This window comes from Crinia signifera, chromosome 11 (assembly GCF_055691185.1).
Source record: "Crinia signifera chromosome 11, ASM5569118v1, whole genome shotgun sequence".
Lineage (NCBI taxonomy): Eukaryota > Metazoa > Chordata > Amphibia > Anura > Myobatrachidae > Crinia > Crinia signifera.
In genome coordinates this window covers 91,552,159-91,573,226 of record NC_139227.1, presented here as the reverse complement: position 1 = coordinate 91,573,226, position 21,068 = coordinate 91,552,159, and the positions used below count along the sequence as shown (strand labels likewise).

Sequence of the window (21,068 nt, the reverse complement as noted above, 5' to 3'; positions counted from 1 at the left end):
GGGCCTTTACAGTCAATAAACTTAAAAGTGCTAAAAGTAATTATTTCATGTATAAAATCTGAAAGTGTTAACAACAGATCTATGGTCCTCTCTCTCCCTTTCAGACATTGATGAATGCTCGTCCCATAGATTCATTTGTACGCAGAGATGCAAAAACTTTCACGGGAGTTACAGGTGTTTGTGTGAAGCTGGGTTCACACTCCAGAGCAACGGACGCTCTTGTGCAGGTATTCAGAAAGCTGAACTTGATTATTAAGCGACCACTGTCTACCTGTAATGCAGGTGTCCTAAGGTGAACTCAGGGAGGACAGATCCAAAATACTATAATATTAACACACACAAACACTTCAAAGAAATGGCACAATGCAAGTTGAGGGGGGTCTAAGGAACAGTGGGTATACTTGGCTAAGGATTAAATATGCGTGTCACATGACTGGCTCGAGTCATACAATGGGGTGCAGTCTTCAGGTTGCTGCCCATTCCCCTGACCAATCACAATGAATGCTAAGATACGGGCAGGGCCGTTTTTACAGGGGGACGAGCCGTGCATCTGCCCGGGGCGCCGCACGGCTCATCCCCTCTTTTTAAATGCTGCCACTCAGTTCCCTGCTCTCCCCCCGTTCGCAGTGTAATAGTCCAGGATCTTACTGCGCATGTGCAGCTAATAGAAAGTTAGCCAGCAGGCTTACTTTCACTTTCCCCGTGTGCCCTGCAGCAGCTGCTCCTTGCTTATAAAGCAGGCAGGAGCAGGGGCAGCTGATCAGAGGAGAGGGGACAGATGCTTCCATATATATTTTCAATAAAACATTGTAAAGAAACATCCATGTGGAGCAGGTAAGCTCTGTCTCTCCCACGTCCGTCCGCCCTCCAGCTCCGTCTCTCCCCGTCCCCCCTCCCTCCCCAGCTCCTGATTTCATTAGTATCAGTGGGAGAGATTCTGCAGTTCCGTCTCTCCCCGTCCCCTCTCCCTCCCCAGCGCTGCTGCTATGGATGGGAGTGTACAGCAGCCGCCCAGGAGCTCAGGCAGGAGAGTCCCTGTTTGCTGAAGAATCACAGTGGGCTCATGAACTTCTGCCTGAGCTCGAAGTGCTGCAGTACACTACATTCCAGTCCCCGGCAGCAGTGAGGAGGGAGGGCAGACATGGGAGAGGTCACCGGCTACACATGTTTCTTTACACTGTTTTATTAACACAAACTAATATAGAGAAGCACCTGGCCCCTCTCTGCTGATCATCTGCTCCAGCTCCTACTTTTCTTCATGTGGTTTACTCTGCCTCCTTGCACAGCACAGGGGGAGAGATCCCTGCAGCTCTGTCTCTCCCCTGTCCCCTCTCCCTCCCCTGCGCTGGTGCCATAGAATATACAGCAGGACATGTTTATTTTAGAATCACTCCTGCCTGTGCTGTTATACATTACAGTCCCCCGCAGGAGAAATGAGGAGGGGGAGGGAGGGGGGACAGGTGAGAGACGGAGCTGCAGGGATCTCTTCCCCCATACAGTGTACAGAAGCATGGAGTCACAATGCTTAGAGTAGATTAATAAAAGGTATCTGTTCCCTAGAGAACTGCACACAATTGGGGGAGAGAGAAGGGGGGGGGGGGGGCTGCTGCTAAGGCAGCCTTATTGCAAATAATACCTACATAACGCCTCTAAGAAGTGGCAATATTATCACTAGGGACCCTTCCGAATTAATTTTACAATTGAAGTTTGATAAATATGAGTAGTTCACATTTCCCTTTATAGTTATGTTGTCTTTTCTCAGACGCCAATGTGCGCCAATGTGTAATTGTCATCACGGTGTGCGACAATGTGTAATTGTCATCACGGTGTGCGATATAATGTGTAATTGTCATCACGGTGTGCAACAATGTGTAATTGTCATCACGTGTGCGATATAATGTGTAATTGTCATCACGGTGTGCGATATAATGTGTAATTGTCATTACGGTGTGCGACATAATGTGTAATTGTCATCACGGTGTGCGATATAATGTGTAATTGTCATCACGGTGTGCGACAATGTGTAATTGTCATCACGGTGTGCGATATAATGTGTAATTGTCATCACGGTGTGCGATATAATGTGTAATTGTCATCACGGTGTGCAACAATGTGTAATTGTCATCACGTGTGCGATATAATGTGTAATTGTCATCACGGTGTGCGATATAATGTGTAATTGTCATCACGGTGTGCGACATAATGTGTAATTGTCATCACGGTGTGCGATATAATGTGTAATTGTCATCACGGTGTGCGACAATGTGTAATTGTCATCACGGTGTGCGACAATGTGTAATTGTCATCACGGTGTGTGGCATCATGTGTAATTGGCATCACGGTGTGTGGCGTCATGTGTAATTGTCATCACGGTGTGCAACAATGTGTAATTGTCATCACGGTGTGCGATATAATGTGTAATTGTCATCACGGTGTGCGATATAATGTGTAATTGTCATCACGGTGTGCGACAATGTGTAATTGTCATCACGGTGTGCGACAATGTGTAATTGTCATCACGGTGTGTGGCGTCATGTGTAATTGGCATCACGGATAAATAGTGTATAATAATTCAAGTAGCCTGTCATTGTTTGGCCTTGATCCGTGAGGCGTACTAGGTCACTGTGTGGGCCTTTTATATTTTTATGTCACTGTGTGGCCTTCAGCCCGCCAACTAAAGTGCGGGAGGACAATGACAATTCCTGCGGTAACCAATGACTGGTCATGCAGGCTGCAAACATGAGATGTAAGGTAATTGTTTTCCTGCTAGACCATGCCCTTATATTAAGCCACACCCCTTTTACAAATAAACCATGCCCCCTTTTACAGCGCGCGCAATTTCTTCTATGACGTGTTAATTTTTTTTTTTTTTGGGGGGGGGGCGCATTTTTATTCCTTTGCCCTGGGAGCTAAATTGTCTAGAAACGGCCCTGGATACGGGCACATGTTTTCATATACTTTCAATATGACATTTGTACTTTATTGTTTCCTGTAGATATCAACGAATGCCGACGGCCAGGAACATCTCATCTTTGCCAGCACTTCTGTCGTAACACACAGGGCAGCTTCTTCTGTTCCTGTCGTGCTGGCTTTGTGCTTAGTGCAGACAGAGTGTCATGTGTTGGTAGGTGATTCCAGAATAATTATCGTAGCTCCTTTAAGTCCCTTTTTATGCCCTCTGGAATTTGGAATTTGGAAGATTCTACTGCCAGACAGGGTGGGACTGGCCCTCTGGTGCAACCCTCTAATGGGCCCTATTGCCCAGGACCCCACTTCCTTCTCTAGGCCTGTGTATCAGCATGTCCAGTGTCAGCAACTGTCCATATAAGATTAACAATTGGCCGGGTTCATGTGCCAAGTTCTGGGTCTATTGTCATCGCAATGGCTCCTGTCTGAGGGAAAACTGTGCATAAACCAATGCTCATCCCCATCTTCCAATGGTTCTTTCCGCTTTGCTCATATAGATATTAAATTCAAAAAGGTTCTGTCTCTGACAATATTTGTTTAAAAGACCAGTAAGTAGATTTGCGGTGGCCAAAGAGAGTTAGATTTGGGTGATTTCTTTTGTTTCCATGCAGGGTGAATACTGTCTGCTTTATTTTTACACAAAAGTTTAGATTTCAATTTGAAAACATCCCCAACCAAATCTAACTCTCTCTGCACATGTTACATCTGCCCCACCTGCAGTGCACATGGTTTTGACCATTAGAGCAAGATTTTGATTTTGAGGCCCATGCTGAATCAGGCCCTCAGTGTGTTTATAATTATCTATGGTCTATAAAAGGTTGCACATGGGTTGTCACCAGTGGCAGCTCCAAAGGTGGGGCTGCAGCACAGAACAAAATTCAAATGATGGAACCCCACCAAATGCCAGTGAGTCTCGGACAGTGATGTTTGGCAGTGTTTGGGGTGACAGTTTGTCAATTTTGAACAATGCTGCAGTCCGATCAGTGGGGACTTCCTTAGCTGACCACCTGCATGGAATCAATAGTCACTGGCATCACAGCCACATGCTGGAGTTATTTGTTTTACAAAGATATCTTCTGCAGGCTCCTCCTTCTAATTGGATGGACAATTAATGCTAATTACAAACGGAATGGAATTTTCATCCATCCATCCATGATCACAAACCGCCGGATGTGAATGGTGAAGACCTTCTGTCCGACTGTATCAATAAGATGATCATTGACTTTATCACTGCTAAATCTAAAAGCCATAACTCACATTGACGTCTCCTTGTTCTGTGGCATCTGACACTGATTTGTTATGTGCTTGTATCTATTCTAGATGTGAACGAATGCCTGGAGAATGCCACCTTATGCCACTCTGGAAGTTGTATTAATACACTGGGATCCTATGTCTGCTCCTGTCCTGCTGGTTTTATGTCAATCAGTGGGGGTTGCTTAGGTAAAACACTGTGATACTTTCCTTCTAAATGTCTTTGTTGCCCAAATAATGATTGCCAACCGCTCTTGCACAGAAACGATTCAAATCAGAGGCTAATGAAAAGGTGACTTCCTATTTCCTTACTTTGCAGCAGTTCCACCTGAGACACAGACCGCTAGCTTCCTACAGGCAGTGCACAGCGACTGGGCACTACTGAAGCCAACATCGCCAATGCCTCTACGGCTAGAGACTCCGGCCATCGGTGCATCTCAGACTATGATGCCCAGTACCGTATCAGCACAAGAAGTATTTACAACAAAATCTACCTCAAAACCACAAACTACAACAGATCTTGATCCTCTGCCACCACCTCAGCATCTAAAAACGGGTCATTTGCAAAAATCCTCAGGGATCTCTCATATGCCTCTAAAAGAAAACATTGTAATGCCAACTGGAGCACCTACTGCAATGCTCACAAATGCCCCATGTTGGCATGACAAGGAACTGCGACTGTCCGGAAGCTCTTGGGCAGAACCAGTATGTTTAGACTGCACTTGCCAGGTATGTGCTGCAGTATGAAAACACAAAGTACTGTATGGCTATTACAGAGATTTACTATGAAACACATTACTGTTTGATACAGGAAGGGGCGGTATCCTGTGAAAGAAGGGCGTGTAGCCCAAACTGCTCACATCCTGTCCTGCACCCAGACAGCTGCTGCCCATCATGTGATGGTGAGTTGAGATAGGTCACCGAAATGGTACTTGGGCCCCCTCTTGGCTCTCCTACAGGTAACCAGTCATTTTCTTTTTCACCGACTTGTTCATACTTTACCATGCAAGTGGGCATAGAGTGAAATTATAATAACCTAAGCGTAGCGAGAAATGCGAGGGGATGCAGGTGACTGATATGGTGTCCATGTCGACATAGAAACCAATTAAAGTTAAAAACTCATGTCCACCTTCTCAAGGTAGACTTATTGATTGTGTCGATCTTTTTTGACCATGGCTACCTTATGCATGTCAACCTTCTGGCTGTCAACCAATAATGGTCAATCTAGACACTGTCGACCTCATAATCCTTAACCCTCTTACATACATTGTTTTGGTCTCTTACAGGGTGCTTGTTTGAAGGGACAATGAGAGCAGATGGAGAACTTTTCCCTAATTCTCCAGATAATTGTACCATTTGTATCTGTTTGGTAAGTTACAGAGGGAGAATTAAGTTGCCAACACATCTAAAAAAATTCTTTCCAACCAGCCACCTTCAAGGCTGGTTGGAATGAAAATCTGATAATTTATTGGAGCAAATGGGAATTGGCTTTTTGCGTCTAAACAGTGGAAAGTAGGGATGCCCATCGACCATCGATGATTCAAAATCATCGATGGTCCATGGCCGATGTCGAATACTTTTACCATCTATGGGGGAGAACCAGATGGTTTCCCTCCATCGATGGAATAGCAAAACAATGTTTTGCTTTTTTTCCCCAAAGTGCCGGGGCAAGGAGCATAGCTCCACCCCCGACACCCGCGAAGCCCCGCCCCCTGTTTTGATTCGCCTGCAGGCCAATCAATCAAATACAATGGATGACCATTGATATGTAAAAATAACGATGGTCATCCATTGCATAGTTAAGCACTATCGATGGCCAGTTGCAGAATTGCCATCGATGGCAATGGCAACAATGGCCATCCCTAGGGGAAAGCATCTGCTCAGACAGGTTTGATTTAACCAACGTGTCTGAGTGAACGTTTGGTCCATTTTTCCAGCATTTGGAACTATATGTTTCCGGATATTCTTTCCAAACAGTTAAATAGTTTGGTTGGAAAGATAATCTTTATGTGTGTGGCTAGTTTAGGAGTGAATGAAAATTAGACATTAATGTATCTACCATACTATAGACTATTTCAAAGATGACTTTAACAACAGGTGATTCAAACAGATAAGGGTAAACAAATGTTTGAGTTTATGCATTGTAGCTGTTACATTGGCAGTAAAATGATATGATAATCCAGATTAAAAGAAAAAAAATTCATACAGTCAACTATAAAAAAAGTCAAAACATCCTGTACTGTATCTCTATTCAGAGCAAATCAGCTGGCGGCATTTCAGTAGGAACGTTATCAAACTCAGTCAGCAATAAAATTATTTGAGAATGACACAAATATTTTACTGTTACAAGTGGCCTGCGTATAAAACTTTCTAAACTACAGGATCTCCAACTTTCCTAGCCTTAGGTTTGTAGAACATACTGTACAACACCTTAGTCACCCTCTGATTCACTAAAATGCCCAGTTCATTAGCTAGTGTGTAGATGCACATAACAGGTACTGCATTGTTGCTTGCATTGCCCCCAAGTCACAACATGAGTTACATACTGTGGCCAATCGGGGTCCTGCGACAGAGATCATTCTTCAAAATGGGGGCATTCCATCCTGTTTTGTAGGCATGCCTGGCCAGGTCGGGTGTGTTTTGATGCATATTTCCTTTCCTACGAGGGTTACTCAGACAAATTTTTTTGTAGAGTGATCCATTGCTGTGTGTTACGATGCAGCAGTTCACAGAAGCTTACAGGCATCTATCAACACAACATGGCATTGGCCGATGCCTACAAGTTGGCAGGTGCATAGCAGATGTATGCAATGAGATTAGCCCTTGTGTTGATACCAAATCACAGAAGGTTTTATTGAATATAACAGGGTTTCTCTTGACAGAAGACAAACAACATTGAATATGATAAGGTGTCACTCTCTCTTGGGCTAACTACTGTACAGCACTGTAAAGCTCCAATAACACAGACTGTCTCAACTGTCACCCCCTGCAGCAATACTATATTTACAAACAGATGTGTCCAAAGATGCAGCTGCATGCACACAACGTCCACCTCTGAATCAGGCCTAATATAAAACACATGTTTGCAGGCAGTTTGCTTTCATACAGCCCCACAGTGCATTCTAATATGATGTATAAATGTACAGAAAGGTTTTCATCAGTTTTCTGATTATTACTAGGCTGGAAACATCACCTGTATCCCTCCTGTGTGTCCTTCTGTCTCATGCGCTGAACCCTACATGTTGGACTGCTGTCTGCAATGCCCAGGTCTGTAATATACTTCTAGGATGCTTAGCTGTTTATTGGTTTCTTTTAATGCCCACCAATCTCTGTGATCATGTAGATAGCTGTGAATTCCAAGGAAGCATTTATCCCCACGGTGCCAAATTTAGCCGGGATGAAAATGGATGCACATCATGCTCGTGTCAGGTCTGGATAATTCCATTCATTTCAATGTCAATTGTCACAAATACGCCCTTCACTTATTTATTGTCCAATCCTTTAAAAAAAGTGAACTTGTGACATATGTCACAGAACATGATCGCTGTAGAATTAGCTCTATGTTGTGATCTCTTTCTTGCTATCCTTAGAATGGAGCAGTAGAATGCTCATTTGTTCCGTGTCCAAGTCTAGAGTGTCCTAGAGAGGACTGGGTATTGGAGTCTGGACAATGTTGCTTCAAATGCCAAGATCCACTGCAGAGTACAGGTAGGTTACACTAAATGGATGGCGGGTAAGATTATATGTACCAACACATACATTTTTAAAAAAAATATAGTAGAATTAGCTGCACCACGCATAAGGTGGGTTTCCTAATGGATTGCTGCAGTTAGTATCTCATATTGGGGCAGATGTATTAAGCCTTAACAAGAGATAATTGCAAGGGTGATAAAGAGAGATAAACATCCATCCAATCACCTGCTAACTGCCATGTTACAGGCTGTGTTTGAAAAAAGTCAGTAAGGAGCTGATTGGCTGGACGTTTATCTCTCCTTATCACCCTTGCATTTATCTCTTGTTAAGGCTTAATACATCTGCCCCTAAATATCATAGATAGTGGGAAATGGATGTCAGGAAGTATGGTGATAAATAAATAATAATGCCTTTTAATTCTATAGTCAACAAATTTAACTTTTTTAGATTCTTATGAAATCTAACACAATTTAAGGAGGCAATCTATAAACTTTGGGGAGAGATAAAGTAGAGTGAGATAAAGTAGAGTAAAAACCATTCATATTCTAACTGTTGGAATTGTATATCACTTTTATTTATCTCTTTCCAAAATTTGATGCACTTTCCCCCTCTCTGTGGTTTAAACTAATACTGTTTTTCCATCAAAATCTCGGGTCACACACCTGGGATTTTGGTGGATCTCCTTCCCATGTCCCTGATTTCACTGAACTGTTTTCCTGGATGACTCCTTTTCCATTGAAAAGGGAGATCCGGAAAAGCAGGGCAGCAGAGGGTGCACCGGCAGGAGCCGAGGTCAGCGACGTGGGTCAGCGTTAGGGGATTTGCAGTGGAAGGCTGGGTAAGCAACGGGCAGGCAGGCACTGGCAGGGGGTTAGCAATGGGTGGGCACTGGTGGAAGGTGGGCTGTCAGCAGCAGGAGGCGCCTGCGCAATGGCCATCCTCCAAAACTTGGGTAAGAGCCATTTCCACGGCCCGTTACCTGGGTTTGACCCGCTAAAACCCCAGCACAAATCCCAGGACACATTTTTACCTTGTCACCATTTCCACTGATGAAAATCCTGGCTTGGTGCGTTTACATGCAAAAACTAGGGATTTTTAAGTCAGTGGAAAAGCAATATTACTACAAAAAAGGGCAGTTCATTGCTTGACTAATTAGTTACATTCCAAATGTGCACCAAGTAGTATGCCAAATGGACAGCATGACCATACATATTGTTACAGAAAAAGTTTTGAGGTTACACTAAAAGAAAGTTGTGAGGTTTCTCACTATTGCCACTCAGCGCTAGCTGATCACTCCAAAGGCAACCGTATATGCTGGCTGAGGGAACTTCTATGGATTCAGAACCACTTCAAAAAAACAATTATAAAGTATAAGTATAGTAGTGAATTGTGTCCTCAGGGTGATATCGCTAGGAGGGCTCTCTCGCAACCAGGCCTGTACTGGTCGCTGGAGGATGCTCATTCAATTATGACTAGAAATTGATGCTCCAAAATGGTCAATGGTCAAATCACACACCTTTATAAAGTACCCAATATATGTGAATTAAGTAAGCTATTTGAATTCTCTTTACTTTGTCATCCTCTCCATAAAGGATGCCCCTTCGATGACAATGGGATTGAGATTCCAATTGGTCAAATATGGTCTCCCGGAGATCCCTGTTCGATCTGCATTTGCCAGGTAAATGGTGATCTGTAATCTAGTGGCCTCTAGGATTTTATATGAGATAGCGAAACAATATGAATGTATATGGAAATCTTTATTAGAGGAACATTTTCTAGTACTGATATTATTGTTACTGATAGTACTTATTGGCTCGCTTGTAGACCAGCCTTGTAGAAGAGTTGCGTTGACGTTAATAATAGCCGCTTGGCAAGTAATAATACCTGTTGTGACCATATCTAGGCAGACGGCTCCATTGTGTGTAGAAAAACAGACTGTGTGGAGACCTGCCCTCATCCCATTCCAGTGCCCGGACAGTGTTGCCCTGACTGCTCAGCAGGTAATAGCATTGTCATAGGGGTTGGATTAAGCTGGTCTACTGGAGGGAAACATAAACACTTTACAGAGGTAAATTGGGAAGTTTCTTTGTGTTAAGGATATTGAAAAGTGAGAAAAGAGCTCTAGGTATGAAATCAGTATTAGCAAGGTGTATGACAATGGAGGAGAGCTTGGTGGGAGATAAAGAACCACCAATCAGCTCCTGACAGATTGTACTTAAAGCGCAGATTGTAAACTGGCAGATAGAAGCTTATTGTTTAGTGCTTTATCTCTCTCCATTTATATAAAACATAATTGAGACAATGTTTCTGGGTACCACTAGGCTAACTGATTGCATTGCAGGCTGCTCTTACGGAAGGAAGACATTCAAGAACAACGAAAGCTTTCCATCCTCTACAGACTCTTGTCTCACTTGTATTTGCCTGGTAAGGAATGTGCATATCACTGTAGCATACTTGCCAATACTCTCAGTGCTTTCAGGTGGCTCTCCCACATCACCTAGTAAAGTGGTCAGAATACTGGAATATAGTGGCCCAGGAGAAGGGGGGTGGGTGGGGCTACTGAAGCGATTCTATGGTGTCATTTTGCCCCACCCCTATTCAAATATGTGTGATTCTTAGCATTATTTCCATGAGGGGTGTGCCCTTATAATATTGATAACCCGGTCCTTTTTCTGGCACGCCTGCATTTTTTGTAGTACCACTAAAAGGCCGGTTAACACCCCCAGAAGCCCACTTCCTGTCAATCACCTTAGGAACGGTATTTTTTATATAATCTACAGACAAGATTTATTTTCAGATGGGAACCGTAGCCTGTTCTCCAATTGAATGTGCTCCCAGCTGCACCTACCCTTTCCATGATGAAGGAGACTGTTGTCCCGTGTGTCGAGGTAATGAGCTTGTCCGACTCTTCTCCTTGTCTGACCCTTGTTATTCCTTGTTGTCTCCTAACATGAGAATGTTTGTTCCACTGCAGACTGCACATACGATGGGAGGAAAGTGCTGAACCGACAGACGTTTTCCCTGGAGAGTGAGCCCTGCACCCAGTGTACCTGCCAGGTGAGCTGTCGCACGTAATGATGTACAGTGCTCTAAATTTCAAATCATCTGAGTATCAGACTTTTGTAGATGTCCTCTTTCAAGCTTTGCATCTTGGGAGGGATGTACTAACCAATGGAAGTACATGCCACCACATAGCACATTCCTACTAATAGCATATCTGCTAACATATGCAGTTAGTATCACAAATGACAGCTCTTCCGGTAAGAGCTGCCCATTGCAATCAGCAGCGGACATAGGACTTCCGGGTTTATGACTTTTGAGTCTGTCTATGCAACTGCAAAGTGAAGTGGAGGGTGCAGGAATGGATCTGCTTGGATCCCTCTCTCTGTGCTAATTGTAGAAAAAAGCATGTAGACTTCTATAGCAGGCATGTCCAACCTTGGCCCTCCAGCTGTTGTGAAACTACACATCCCAGCATGCCTTGCCATAGTTTTAGCATTCCCTAATAGCAAAACTGTGACAAGGCATGATGGGACTTGTAGTTTAACAACAACTGGAGGGCCAAGGTTGGACATGCCTGTTCTGTAGTATAATGCCAGCAAAGCCTGGCATTGCCAGGATTAGTGCATGTGGGATATGCAGGCAAAGTCCAAAAATTGACTTGTGGACACATTTTCCCTTACATCCCGCCACATTACCTGTTTGCTAGCCCCCTCCAGTTGCCACCTAAAAATGCTAATCACAATTGCATGGATCTCCATGTAAATATGATCTGAAAGAACCCATTAGGACACGTGCACAATGGCCCTCATTCTGGTTTGACTTGGTAAGCTGCGAAACTCTCGCAGCTTACCGAGTCCCAGGGCGCATACGCAGCCGAATAGCTACCGTCACCCACATCACACCGCTGTTTGCATGGGAAGGCCCATGAAACGCTGGACATTACCATGCCCCATCACTGCAGCCCCCATGTCCCACCCCTCCACTGTGGCATCTGTGGTCTAATTTGCAAAAAAAAAAAAAATTGTGGATAAATATTTAAGAATTGGCCGTCTGACTCTGGAGGGGGCTAACAGAGACCAGATTAAATGCAGGTCCGACCGAGGAAGATCTAAGAAGAGCATTTCATGGATATTGACACGCATGGAATAAAATAGGCCTCATTTAATTCCACGGCTGCAAGAAGCTTCCTTCCTGGTGCCCTAGGCTGCAGCCTAAACAGCCAGGCACTTTCTTAACAGCTAATACTTGTCACACCAGGGGTCTGAGTCTCAGTGATGAATGCACAGGAACGATGGTTAGAACATTGAATGCATAGGAATGATGGCTGGAACATCGAATGCACAGGAGCTGAGCTGAGAACTGCTGAGGTGAATGCCCAAGACTGGACACCGGATCAGAGGAGCTGGAATACCTGGATGGTCACAGGAGCTGGAATACCTGGATGGTCACAGGAGCTGGAATACCTGGATGGTCACAGGAGCTGGAATACCTGGATGGTCACAGGAGCTGGAATACCTGGATGGTCACAGGAGCTGGATTACCTGGATGGACACAGGAGCTGGAATATCTGGATGGTCACAGGAGCTGGAATACCTGGATGGTCACAGGATACCTGGAGTAAATTACACTGCAGCAGAGGGAGAGACAACTGCACCAACAGGAGACCATTGACAAATGAAGCACTAGGCTCAGTCTGTGGGCTCCCAGCATACTTATACCCACTGGAAAGCCAGGATTGGCCAGGTAGGTATGACAGGGAGCTTAGACTGCACATAATTGGTTCAGCCTGACCTGTGACTGAAAGGAGCATGGCAGCCCCCATGTCAGGCCCAATCTAATTCTCTCTGCACATGTTATATCTAGCCCACCTGCAGTGCCCTTGGTTTTTTCCATCTAAGAAGGATTTTGTCAAAAAGAGTGAACCAAAATAACCCCCAAAGACACATCCCCTTGAATGTCTCCGCTGCAGGAGAAATCATTCAATGGTCGCCGACCATCAAATGATTTCTCATAGCTTTGCAAATAAAAGTCAGAGGGAACTTTTATTTGTGAGCGCCGGGATGAAGACAGGGTGGGCAGCCGACGTCATGTGACAGCAGGTGCCCACCCCCAGCAGACATCGTCCCGCCTGCGTAGCCATGGGAACACCCAGAAAACACTGGGCATTACCATGGCAGATCCTCGTCCCCATCTGCCCTCGGCCCGCCCGAGGTTTGCAAAGGGCTCAGTGACTATGCAAGTCGCCAAAGCCATTTGCAAAGGTACATGCGAATAATAAACCATTGAACATTGGGACAGGGGCTGAAATTGCTTGAATGCGAGTGAATCAGAATGACCCCCATAGTCCAAGGTCCTCCCCTGATTAAAAAAAATCCATATAGGTTAACTAAACAAAAAATAATTAAATGAATGTATAAGAATGAATGTCATACTTGCTTAACTTCGCTACTGATGTACTGTATCTGTCCCTAGGATGGAGAGGTACAATGTGAAGCCATCTCTTGCTCCGTTTCCTGCACTCATCCATACATATTTCCTGGGGAATGCTGCACAACATGTGAAGGTACCAATGTCAAACTTCAAATCCTGTTACTACGGTATTGTCTTGTTATTCTGCAACGCTTTACCCTCTACAGTGAGGTGCTGGTCCTAACCTTCTGTATACTATAAATTCACACATCAATAATTAAGCATGAGTATATAGTAACAAGGTTGTTTTGTCTTGAATATTAGAGTGTGCCTTTGAAGGACATGTACTGGAAAATGGAAGCTCCTACATACAGAAGGTTTACCCCTGTGTTGTGTGTCATTGTTATGTGAGTATGTTCTACAATTTCCTTTGCTATTGTCTTAATTAATGTCTATTTCATCTTAAAATGGTACTGCAGGTGGATTAGTATATTGTCATAAACCATAATGAGAGTAATGCCAATTCTCTTCATAGGCTGGGAATGTGCAGTGTGAAGAGAGGGAAGGTCCTTGCACTCCATGTGAGCAGAAGACCCAGGATTGCCTGAATGGTAGGTCTGGTACGACAAGACTTGAAAGGAAGGCGTTACACATCTCCATAAACCTTATTCATCTTCTTGTTTTATCATTCCTAGAAGTCCCAGACAGCTTTCACAGCAACTCGTTCCAAGCGTCTCAGCAAGAAACCGTGTCACAAGAGGCCAACATGCCGCTGAAAGCACTGGATGTCACTAAATCACCTCTATCTAGTGGCCTTTCATTATCTCAACAACTAGTTTCAAGATGGAACCCGGGGACTACAGTCACCTCTTCAGCTAGTCTCAGTTCTGTTCCTCACACAGAGGTTCCATATCCCAGTGTAGCTCACAGATCGCAGACTGAGGATAATAATACAATAAACAACACAGACTCAGTGTCTGGTGCACAAGCTAAAATAAATACAGACTTTCATCAAAATATAAAGGACGATCCACTATCTCATGCTGACATCATAAGTACTACTCAGGTTAAAGACTCTGTCTATGTGACTGTGTCTACCTCAACTACATTTCAAAGCCAACCTGCCTCACCAATTGGTGCCACCAGTCATACTCTGCCTTTAATACGCCATTCTACATCAACACTAGCTTATCACATTGTATCTTACACTAATGTACCTCCTAGTAGCCTGCCCACATCATCTTCTAGCGTCACTGAATCCTCTTTCTCAACAGGAACATCCACTAGATCCATTCACCGCTCAGCAAATGTTTTTGTGGCTTCCTCAAAACCCATACCATCAGGAGCTTCTGTCAAAGACAAAAAGTCTCATGACTTTGGAAAGCTCTTGTTTTTGGGAAAAAACACTTATACAGCGCTAATGACTACAAAAGCCCCAAGTGGTGCTGTCTCATCATCAAGACCTTCTGGTCATTTCCACCCTTTGGAAAATACCTCAACCCTTTTATTACCAAAGTTGGAAGGCACCGAGATGAAGCTTCATGACGGTGGAAACTCTAAAGGTAAAGGCCCCCATATACCGGAGCCCTTTTCACCTGATTTGGACAGATAAACCGAGAAATTTGGTGAAAAGCATCAAATCGTATTTGTTTTATCTCCGATTCCGATCTGCAGTCCTGTGCATATCAGATCGGAACCAGAGAACACAAGGGCTGCACTAAGGATTTGTCGGATCTCGGAGCCCTTTCTGGGATTGCATGCAATGTCGTATGCAAAAGGACCACATACGATATATCACCTTAAAATTCACTCAAGAGTTAGAAAGTCCATGGCATACAGTATAATGGAATAATTTTGTTAGTTTTTTTGTCTGCAACCTTAATCTGAGATTTTGCTTCCAGTTTTTGTGCTTCAGATTGTTTTCTCTTTCAGTCTTTTAAGGCTCATTCAGTTCACAGCACATAGGGGTAGATATATGAAGCAGTGATAACAAAGGAGAATTGAGCAAGAGGAGAAGTGGCCCATGGCAACCAATCAGCTGCTCTGTATAATTTTATATTATGCTAATTTTAGATGTTACTTCAGTGTGGATTGGTTACCATGGGCCACTTCTCTTCTCTTATCACTGCTTCATACATCTTCACCATAATAAATAAAAAAAATCCTGTAGGTCTTCCTAATGCTGGTGTTTCATACTCAACCCTTCAGTATGTAACTATTGTTTTTTTTGTCTTCTTTATCCAGAATGCTCCTTAAATGGTATTGGCTATACCAACGGATCCATCTACATTGCTGATGTGGACCACTGCCTGCAGTGTGAATGTTTGGTAAAACTTAGCTGTCATAGAGGTTCTCGCACTCATCCACGTACATAATTTTCTTTCAGCGCACACACACACTACGAAGTCACTAGGTATTATATGGTATAAAGGGTGGACAGGCAGCCTAGACATCTAGGGCAGTTGTTCCCAAACTTAATGCTCAAGGACCCCCAACAGCAGGTCATCAGGCAGGTACACAGGTGCACTCATTACGCATTGACACATTTTAAAAAGATCCATGGGTGAAGCTAATTATTTCAGTTGTTATTCTGTGAGGTGACCTGGACAACATGCACTGTTGGGGGACAGTGCATGTTGTGCATGTTGAGGACCGAGTTTGGGAACTACTGATCTAGAGATCTGAAATACACAGAACCAAGGCAAGTACTGACAGACTTGGCTTTTTTCAGTTGCTGAGGTGAGATGTATAAAGGTGCTAGTTCTAAACCAGGGGATATCTACAATATGTTGCCACTTGTCCATATGGATATGTCCACCTTATTTGTACACATTATGAAAACTAAAAGGCCAATTCTTTATATAGAATCAAGGAAAACTAATTAAATGAGGGAATCAGTAATTTATTTAATAACATAGTGTGTGGATAAAACAATACTTCAGCATCACGAGTAGAGTCTTTCCCTGAGCTCAGCTTATGCAGAAACTCCCGGTACAGTATACTGTTTTTACACATAAAGTTTTGGGAAGTTCTAAATGAAGTACAATGTAAGGTGTATTGATGGTAGTGTAGCACACTCCTTGAAGATTAGACATGATCGTATCCTAAAAGGCATACAGTAGCTCTTGTGGGTTCTAGAGTGGTGCAAACATCCAAGATAATGAGGACTATTATCAACAACACAGTATAGCTGAATCTGATTGGCTGATTGTGTAGTGACCATTCTAATTAATATTACGTAGTTCATAATCATCTGTAGTTGGGATCTCTTCTTCCAACACAGTGTGGGTTTGAAACATTATCACCAGCTCTGCAGTGATCACTGAATCTATAATACTGTTCACAAAAATGCAAAAAATTGCTGAAGCTTTTTTTTATTAACATATTATCAAAATAAATATATCGACACAGATCGGTTAAAAAAGTATTGTCTTATTGATGCAGGCATTTATTACTTTCAGAAAGAAGAGATATACTGTAAACCAGATACAAATTTCCCCGCTGGTCTGTGTTGTCGTGGCTGCTATAACCTTCCATCAGACTCCTGCACTAGAGACAACAACCAGGTAATTAATGTAACTATCCAGGTGACCACGGTGGTCAATATGAACTCCTGCTTTCTGGGAATTTTCATTAGTATTCTTCACTCTACTACTGTATAAGCACAAAGGCCGTAGGTCGTATTGTGTTTCAGATTAGAAACATCTGTCATCATGTTTTAGTTTTATATAGAGTACAGTATATATATATATATATATATATATATATATATATATATACTTTTGCGAAAGTTTTCCCGAAATCGCATCTCATTAAATTTGCAAGTTGTATAGTTTACAATGGGAAAACATCTGGATGCGAATTGAAGTGTGAAAAAAAAAAAACAGTTAAAAATGTGTGATTTTTACGGCAATTTGCATCCTATTAAATGTGTGATTTTCAGAAAATGTGCGAATTCGGATTTTTTTTTGCGAAAAATATGAAAAAGTCTAAAAATCGCAATCTATTAAATCTCGCCCAAATTTCCTATATAAGATAAACATTTCAGGTCAAATGATGGATAAAAAATGTTAGCTTGGCAATTTTGACAAATTCACTTGGTACTCAAAGGCAGGGGCAGATTGGCCCGCCGGGAAACCGGGCCATATCCCGGTGGGCCGGTGCAGATTTCCCCCTTGCTGGGCCGCAGACAGTTGTACCAGGGCCGGTGCTAGTGGCGTCATCCCGCTGGGAGGAATATATACAGCGGCCATATTTGTTTTGGGCTGTGCTGCCCTTCTTTGAGACTCGGATGCGGCTGTTGTTTAGGTGACGTTGGTCGGAAGCAGCTGCAGCGTGAATGGAACCTGCGTGGATCGCCCCACCGGTCAGTAGCGTTAACACATGCCCCCCCCCCCGGCCAGTAGCGTTAGTTAGAGGGCCCCCCCCCCCAGGCAGTAGTGTTAGCATTAAACCACCCCCGGGCAGTAGTGTTAGTTAGCACACACACACCCCACCCCCTTCCCCCGGGCTGCTTCAATGTTTTTCCCGGGACGGATTTCGCTTCCAATCCGTCCCTACTCAAAGGGTTATTTTATGGATATGATATAAATCGTAGATGCAGCAATAATTGAATGAAAGAGTCTGACTGGGGGTAATTCAGACCTGCATGCAAAGCTACGTATATTCACTGCCTAGCGAGCAAGTAAACGCAGCCCCACAACACTATGCGAGCAGTATGCTTATACATCCACTCACATGTAGCCTCACAGAGGAATAATCATTTGGTCACTCACCGTCCCCTGCAGTCTGCGGCTAGTAACTGTGGGTTGGCCCTTTCTCTGGGACAGCCCTGTACTCTCCTCACCTCCTATCTCATCTGTTCCTCACACCTTTGTGCTCCCTATCTACCCAGAGATAGCACAGCACTACATTGTCCTCCTAACCCCTTCCCTCATGACACCCTCTGTACTCCCAACTGGGATCAGATGGAAATGTACCCTGTATAGTCTGTACTGTGATTTATAGGATTGCATGAGTGTGCATGCTCAGGTGAACTGGTTGCATTTTGGCGCAGCTAGTTGCAATTACGATGCAGCAGTGCATGCGACCCCTTTGTGGCTAAGCAGACAGTGGCCACATCTGTAGATCGTTAGACCAAGGTTGCCGACTTTCAAATGCTCCTCAACGGGAGAAGCCCGGAGAGGAGACTTTCATTACCCGTTCGGGGGCGGGGCTTGACTGTGACGTCATTAAGCCCCGCCCCCATTTCGGGAAATAGACGAAATCACTGATCTCCTTGGAGGGGGTGGGGCTAAAATGACACGAGTGTGCCGTTTTAGCTCTGCCCCCTCTTCTGAGACCCGCGGATTGCGGCATTTAAATGCCGCGATCAGGGGGCTCAGTGGGGGTCCCCCTGATTCCGGGAGGGTTGCCCACCCTTCCGGAGGGCTGGGAGGGGGACCCGATTTTCGGGAGACTCCCGGTAATTCCGGGAGGGTCGGCAACCCTGCGTTAGACATCAGTCATTAGGTAGATGGTGCGGCAGTTAAGTACAGTGAGCGACATTCAGCGATTTTAGAGCAGGTAAAATAAAATGATATCTTGCTGTGTGAATGATCCCATTCCCAACCGTATAAACCAATAGCTCTACTTAGTAGAGTTTTGTATACAAGATCCTCCAGGTTTACAAATGCAGGGCACTACAGTATTAATACAACGAATGCTTTATTCTTCAGATAGACTCAGAGTGGCGTGAAGATCGCGAGTTCTGTAAGTGTCAGAATGTTGTGCTCCGATGCAGCACCTGCTCCTACACACATGGCTGTAGTACGGAGGGAACCTCGCAGAGCTCACACTCAGGTATGAATGTACTTGTGACACATTTGTCACACTGGAGGGCAAATATAAAATGTGGTGGAATTAGTTTGTGAAGTGTACAACATGACCAAATTACATTCCCTCACATAGTACCAAATTGGTACTATGTGAGGGAATGTACGCAAACACAACCCCTTGCATGGCCCAGAAGGGGAGAGAAACCATTCGATGGTCGCCTGAATGACTTTTATTTCCATCTGAGTCTGCCAAGGAGCCAGGGGGCTTCCGCCCCTGGAAGGCGTCGGCCTGCCTGAGTTCCCAGCATTTCTATGGGGATGCCCCCAAAAACACTGGCCGTTCCCCTGCCCGACCCTTGTGAACACTTCGGTGACTTTGATAGTCGCCAAAGGCATTTGCACAGGAAATCTGCACATTTGCAAATATGTGAATGTGCAAACACCCCACCATCAGAACGGCCCAGAATTTGTCCCCTTCCGAGCCATACTGAATCGCCCCCAGACTGTGCTGAACAACAGTATAAGGGGAATAGCTAGGGGCAATAACTAATGGAGTGCTAGCTCTGCTATCATCCAGGGTGAAGTCTTGAGTTACTTGCATTTGGCATGCCTGGAACTACAACCAGCCAGTGCTGCCGCAGAGCTGTCTGGACCATCACTTTGATGCTCTAACATCCGGTCACCTACGCCCCTACCATTAGACGGAGCCCCTGACATGCATGCACCTGGGGAAGCTAAGTCAGAGACTGCATCCCAAAGGTGGCAGCACTAAGGAGAAAGGGACGGGCAGCAGTCTAATCCATCGCTGCTGGAGCCTGCACCCATTCCCATTCTGCATTAGTAGCTCTGCTCATGTCATGCTCCCACATGATCACCATAGTGACTATACATGTCAATCATGTACTTTACTGGGTTATCAGCTGCGATACCCTCCACACTGCCCCCATTCCCGTACGGTTACAATTATTAATTCAATTCACGGTACTTGTTTAGTTTCACGGCGGTAGCATAGTCGTGCGCTACTTCCAGGTCTGTGTCCCCTTGCAGGGCTCGCTACGCTCACCTGCGCTTTGTGCTCGGTGGCTCGCTACGCTCTCCACACTTTCTAAAATCAACTCCATGCCAACATGGATAGTGGGGGTATGAACTATCCACATTGGCACGGAGTTTATTTTAGAAAGTGTGGCGAGCACGACCTGCCGCCGTGAAACAAAACAAGTACCAAATTCATTAATACGTTTAAAATATAGTATCAATGGTGATTATTTTGAAATTAAATAATTTAATACATTCTGCTGACAGTGAGGGTTCAGATGCACTAGGCATTTCCCTGTATTGCTTGGTCGTAGAGCCGGCAATGGAAACAAAAAATATATGAATGGCCGGAACTCAGAGACTCAAAACTGAAAGCATTTAATTAACTTTGCCTACAGTATAAGAAATGATGAGTTCTACATTATATTAAACATAGATTTATAGCACAAATCAGCTCAAAGTACAAATCAAAGAATATATATATATATATATATATATATATATATATATATATATATATATATATATAAAATATCAGTCTAGTATAATTTTATTGTAAAACTTTTTTTCAGAGCAAAGTACTAAGAGCAAGAGTACCTGGGTTGCACTTGTTATTGAAGATGAGCTGAACCTTGAGGATGAGAATTCTAAACCTTGACCACATACGTCATCATAGTCCAAATCACTGGGATGAAAGATGCAGAACTGTTACCATCTTGTAATGTTGATGCTTCTTCAGCAATCAGAAGGTAGGAGGAGACCACACTGAGGAGACAATAGGACAACCACCCTGTGAAGCCAGATAGTGACCACTATGTGCAGGACACACTGCAGCTGATTCTGAAGTAACGTATTTGTTAAGGCTTAAAAAAGATGTCCATCGAGTTCAACCTA

General features: G+C 44.0%; 1 protein-coding gene across 3 annotated transcripts in view; it reads left to right on the top strand.

Moving 5' to 3' along the window:
* Positions 1–21,068, top strand: part of VWCE (von Willebrand factor C and EGF domains) — a 58,412-nt gene that overhangs the window by 21,746 nt on the left and 15,598 nt on the right. For 2 of the 3 annotated variants that reach the window (XM_083163624.1, XM_083163622.1), the window contains 22 exons: positions 105–227; positions 2,996–3,124; positions 4,288–4,407; positions 4,538–4,947; positions 5,030–5,120; positions 5,505–5,587; positions 7,398–7,485; positions 7,562–7,647; positions 7,809–7,926; positions 9,504–9,589; positions 9,815–9,911; positions 10,253–10,335; positions 10,709–10,799; positions 10,886–10,968; positions 13,387–13,477; positions 13,648–13,730; positions 13,859–13,934; positions 14,019–14,885; positions 15,568–15,650; positions 16,785–16,889; positions 19,041–19,164; positions 20,747–20,923. In XM_083163624.1, the coding sequence (XP_083019750.1) occupies positions 105–227; positions 2,996–3,124; positions 4,288–4,407; positions 4,538–4,947; positions 5,030–5,120; positions 5,505–5,587; positions 7,398–7,485; positions 7,562–7,647; positions 7,809–7,926; positions 9,504–9,589; positions 9,815–9,911; positions 10,253–10,335; positions 10,709–10,799; positions 10,886–10,968; positions 13,387–13,477; positions 13,648–13,730; positions 13,859–13,934; positions 14,019–14,885; positions 15,568–15,650; positions 16,785–16,889; positions 19,041–19,164; positions 20,747–20,832 (3,203 nt within the window). In that variant the 3' untranslated portion in view covers positions 20,833–20,923. The remainder of the gene's footprint in view (positions 1–104; positions 228–2,995; positions 3,125–4,287; positions 4,408–4,537; positions 4,948–5,029; positions 5,121–5,504; positions 5,588–7,397; positions 7,486–7,561; positions 7,648–7,808; positions 7,927–9,503; positions 9,590–9,814; positions 9,912–10,252; positions 10,336–10,708; positions 10,800–10,885; positions 10,969–13,386; positions 13,478–13,647; positions 13,731–13,858; positions 13,935–14,018; positions 14,886–15,567; positions 15,651–16,784; positions 16,890–19,040; positions 19,165–20,746; positions 20,924–21,068) is intronic. The other variant, XM_083163623.1, reaches the window with a different exon arrangement.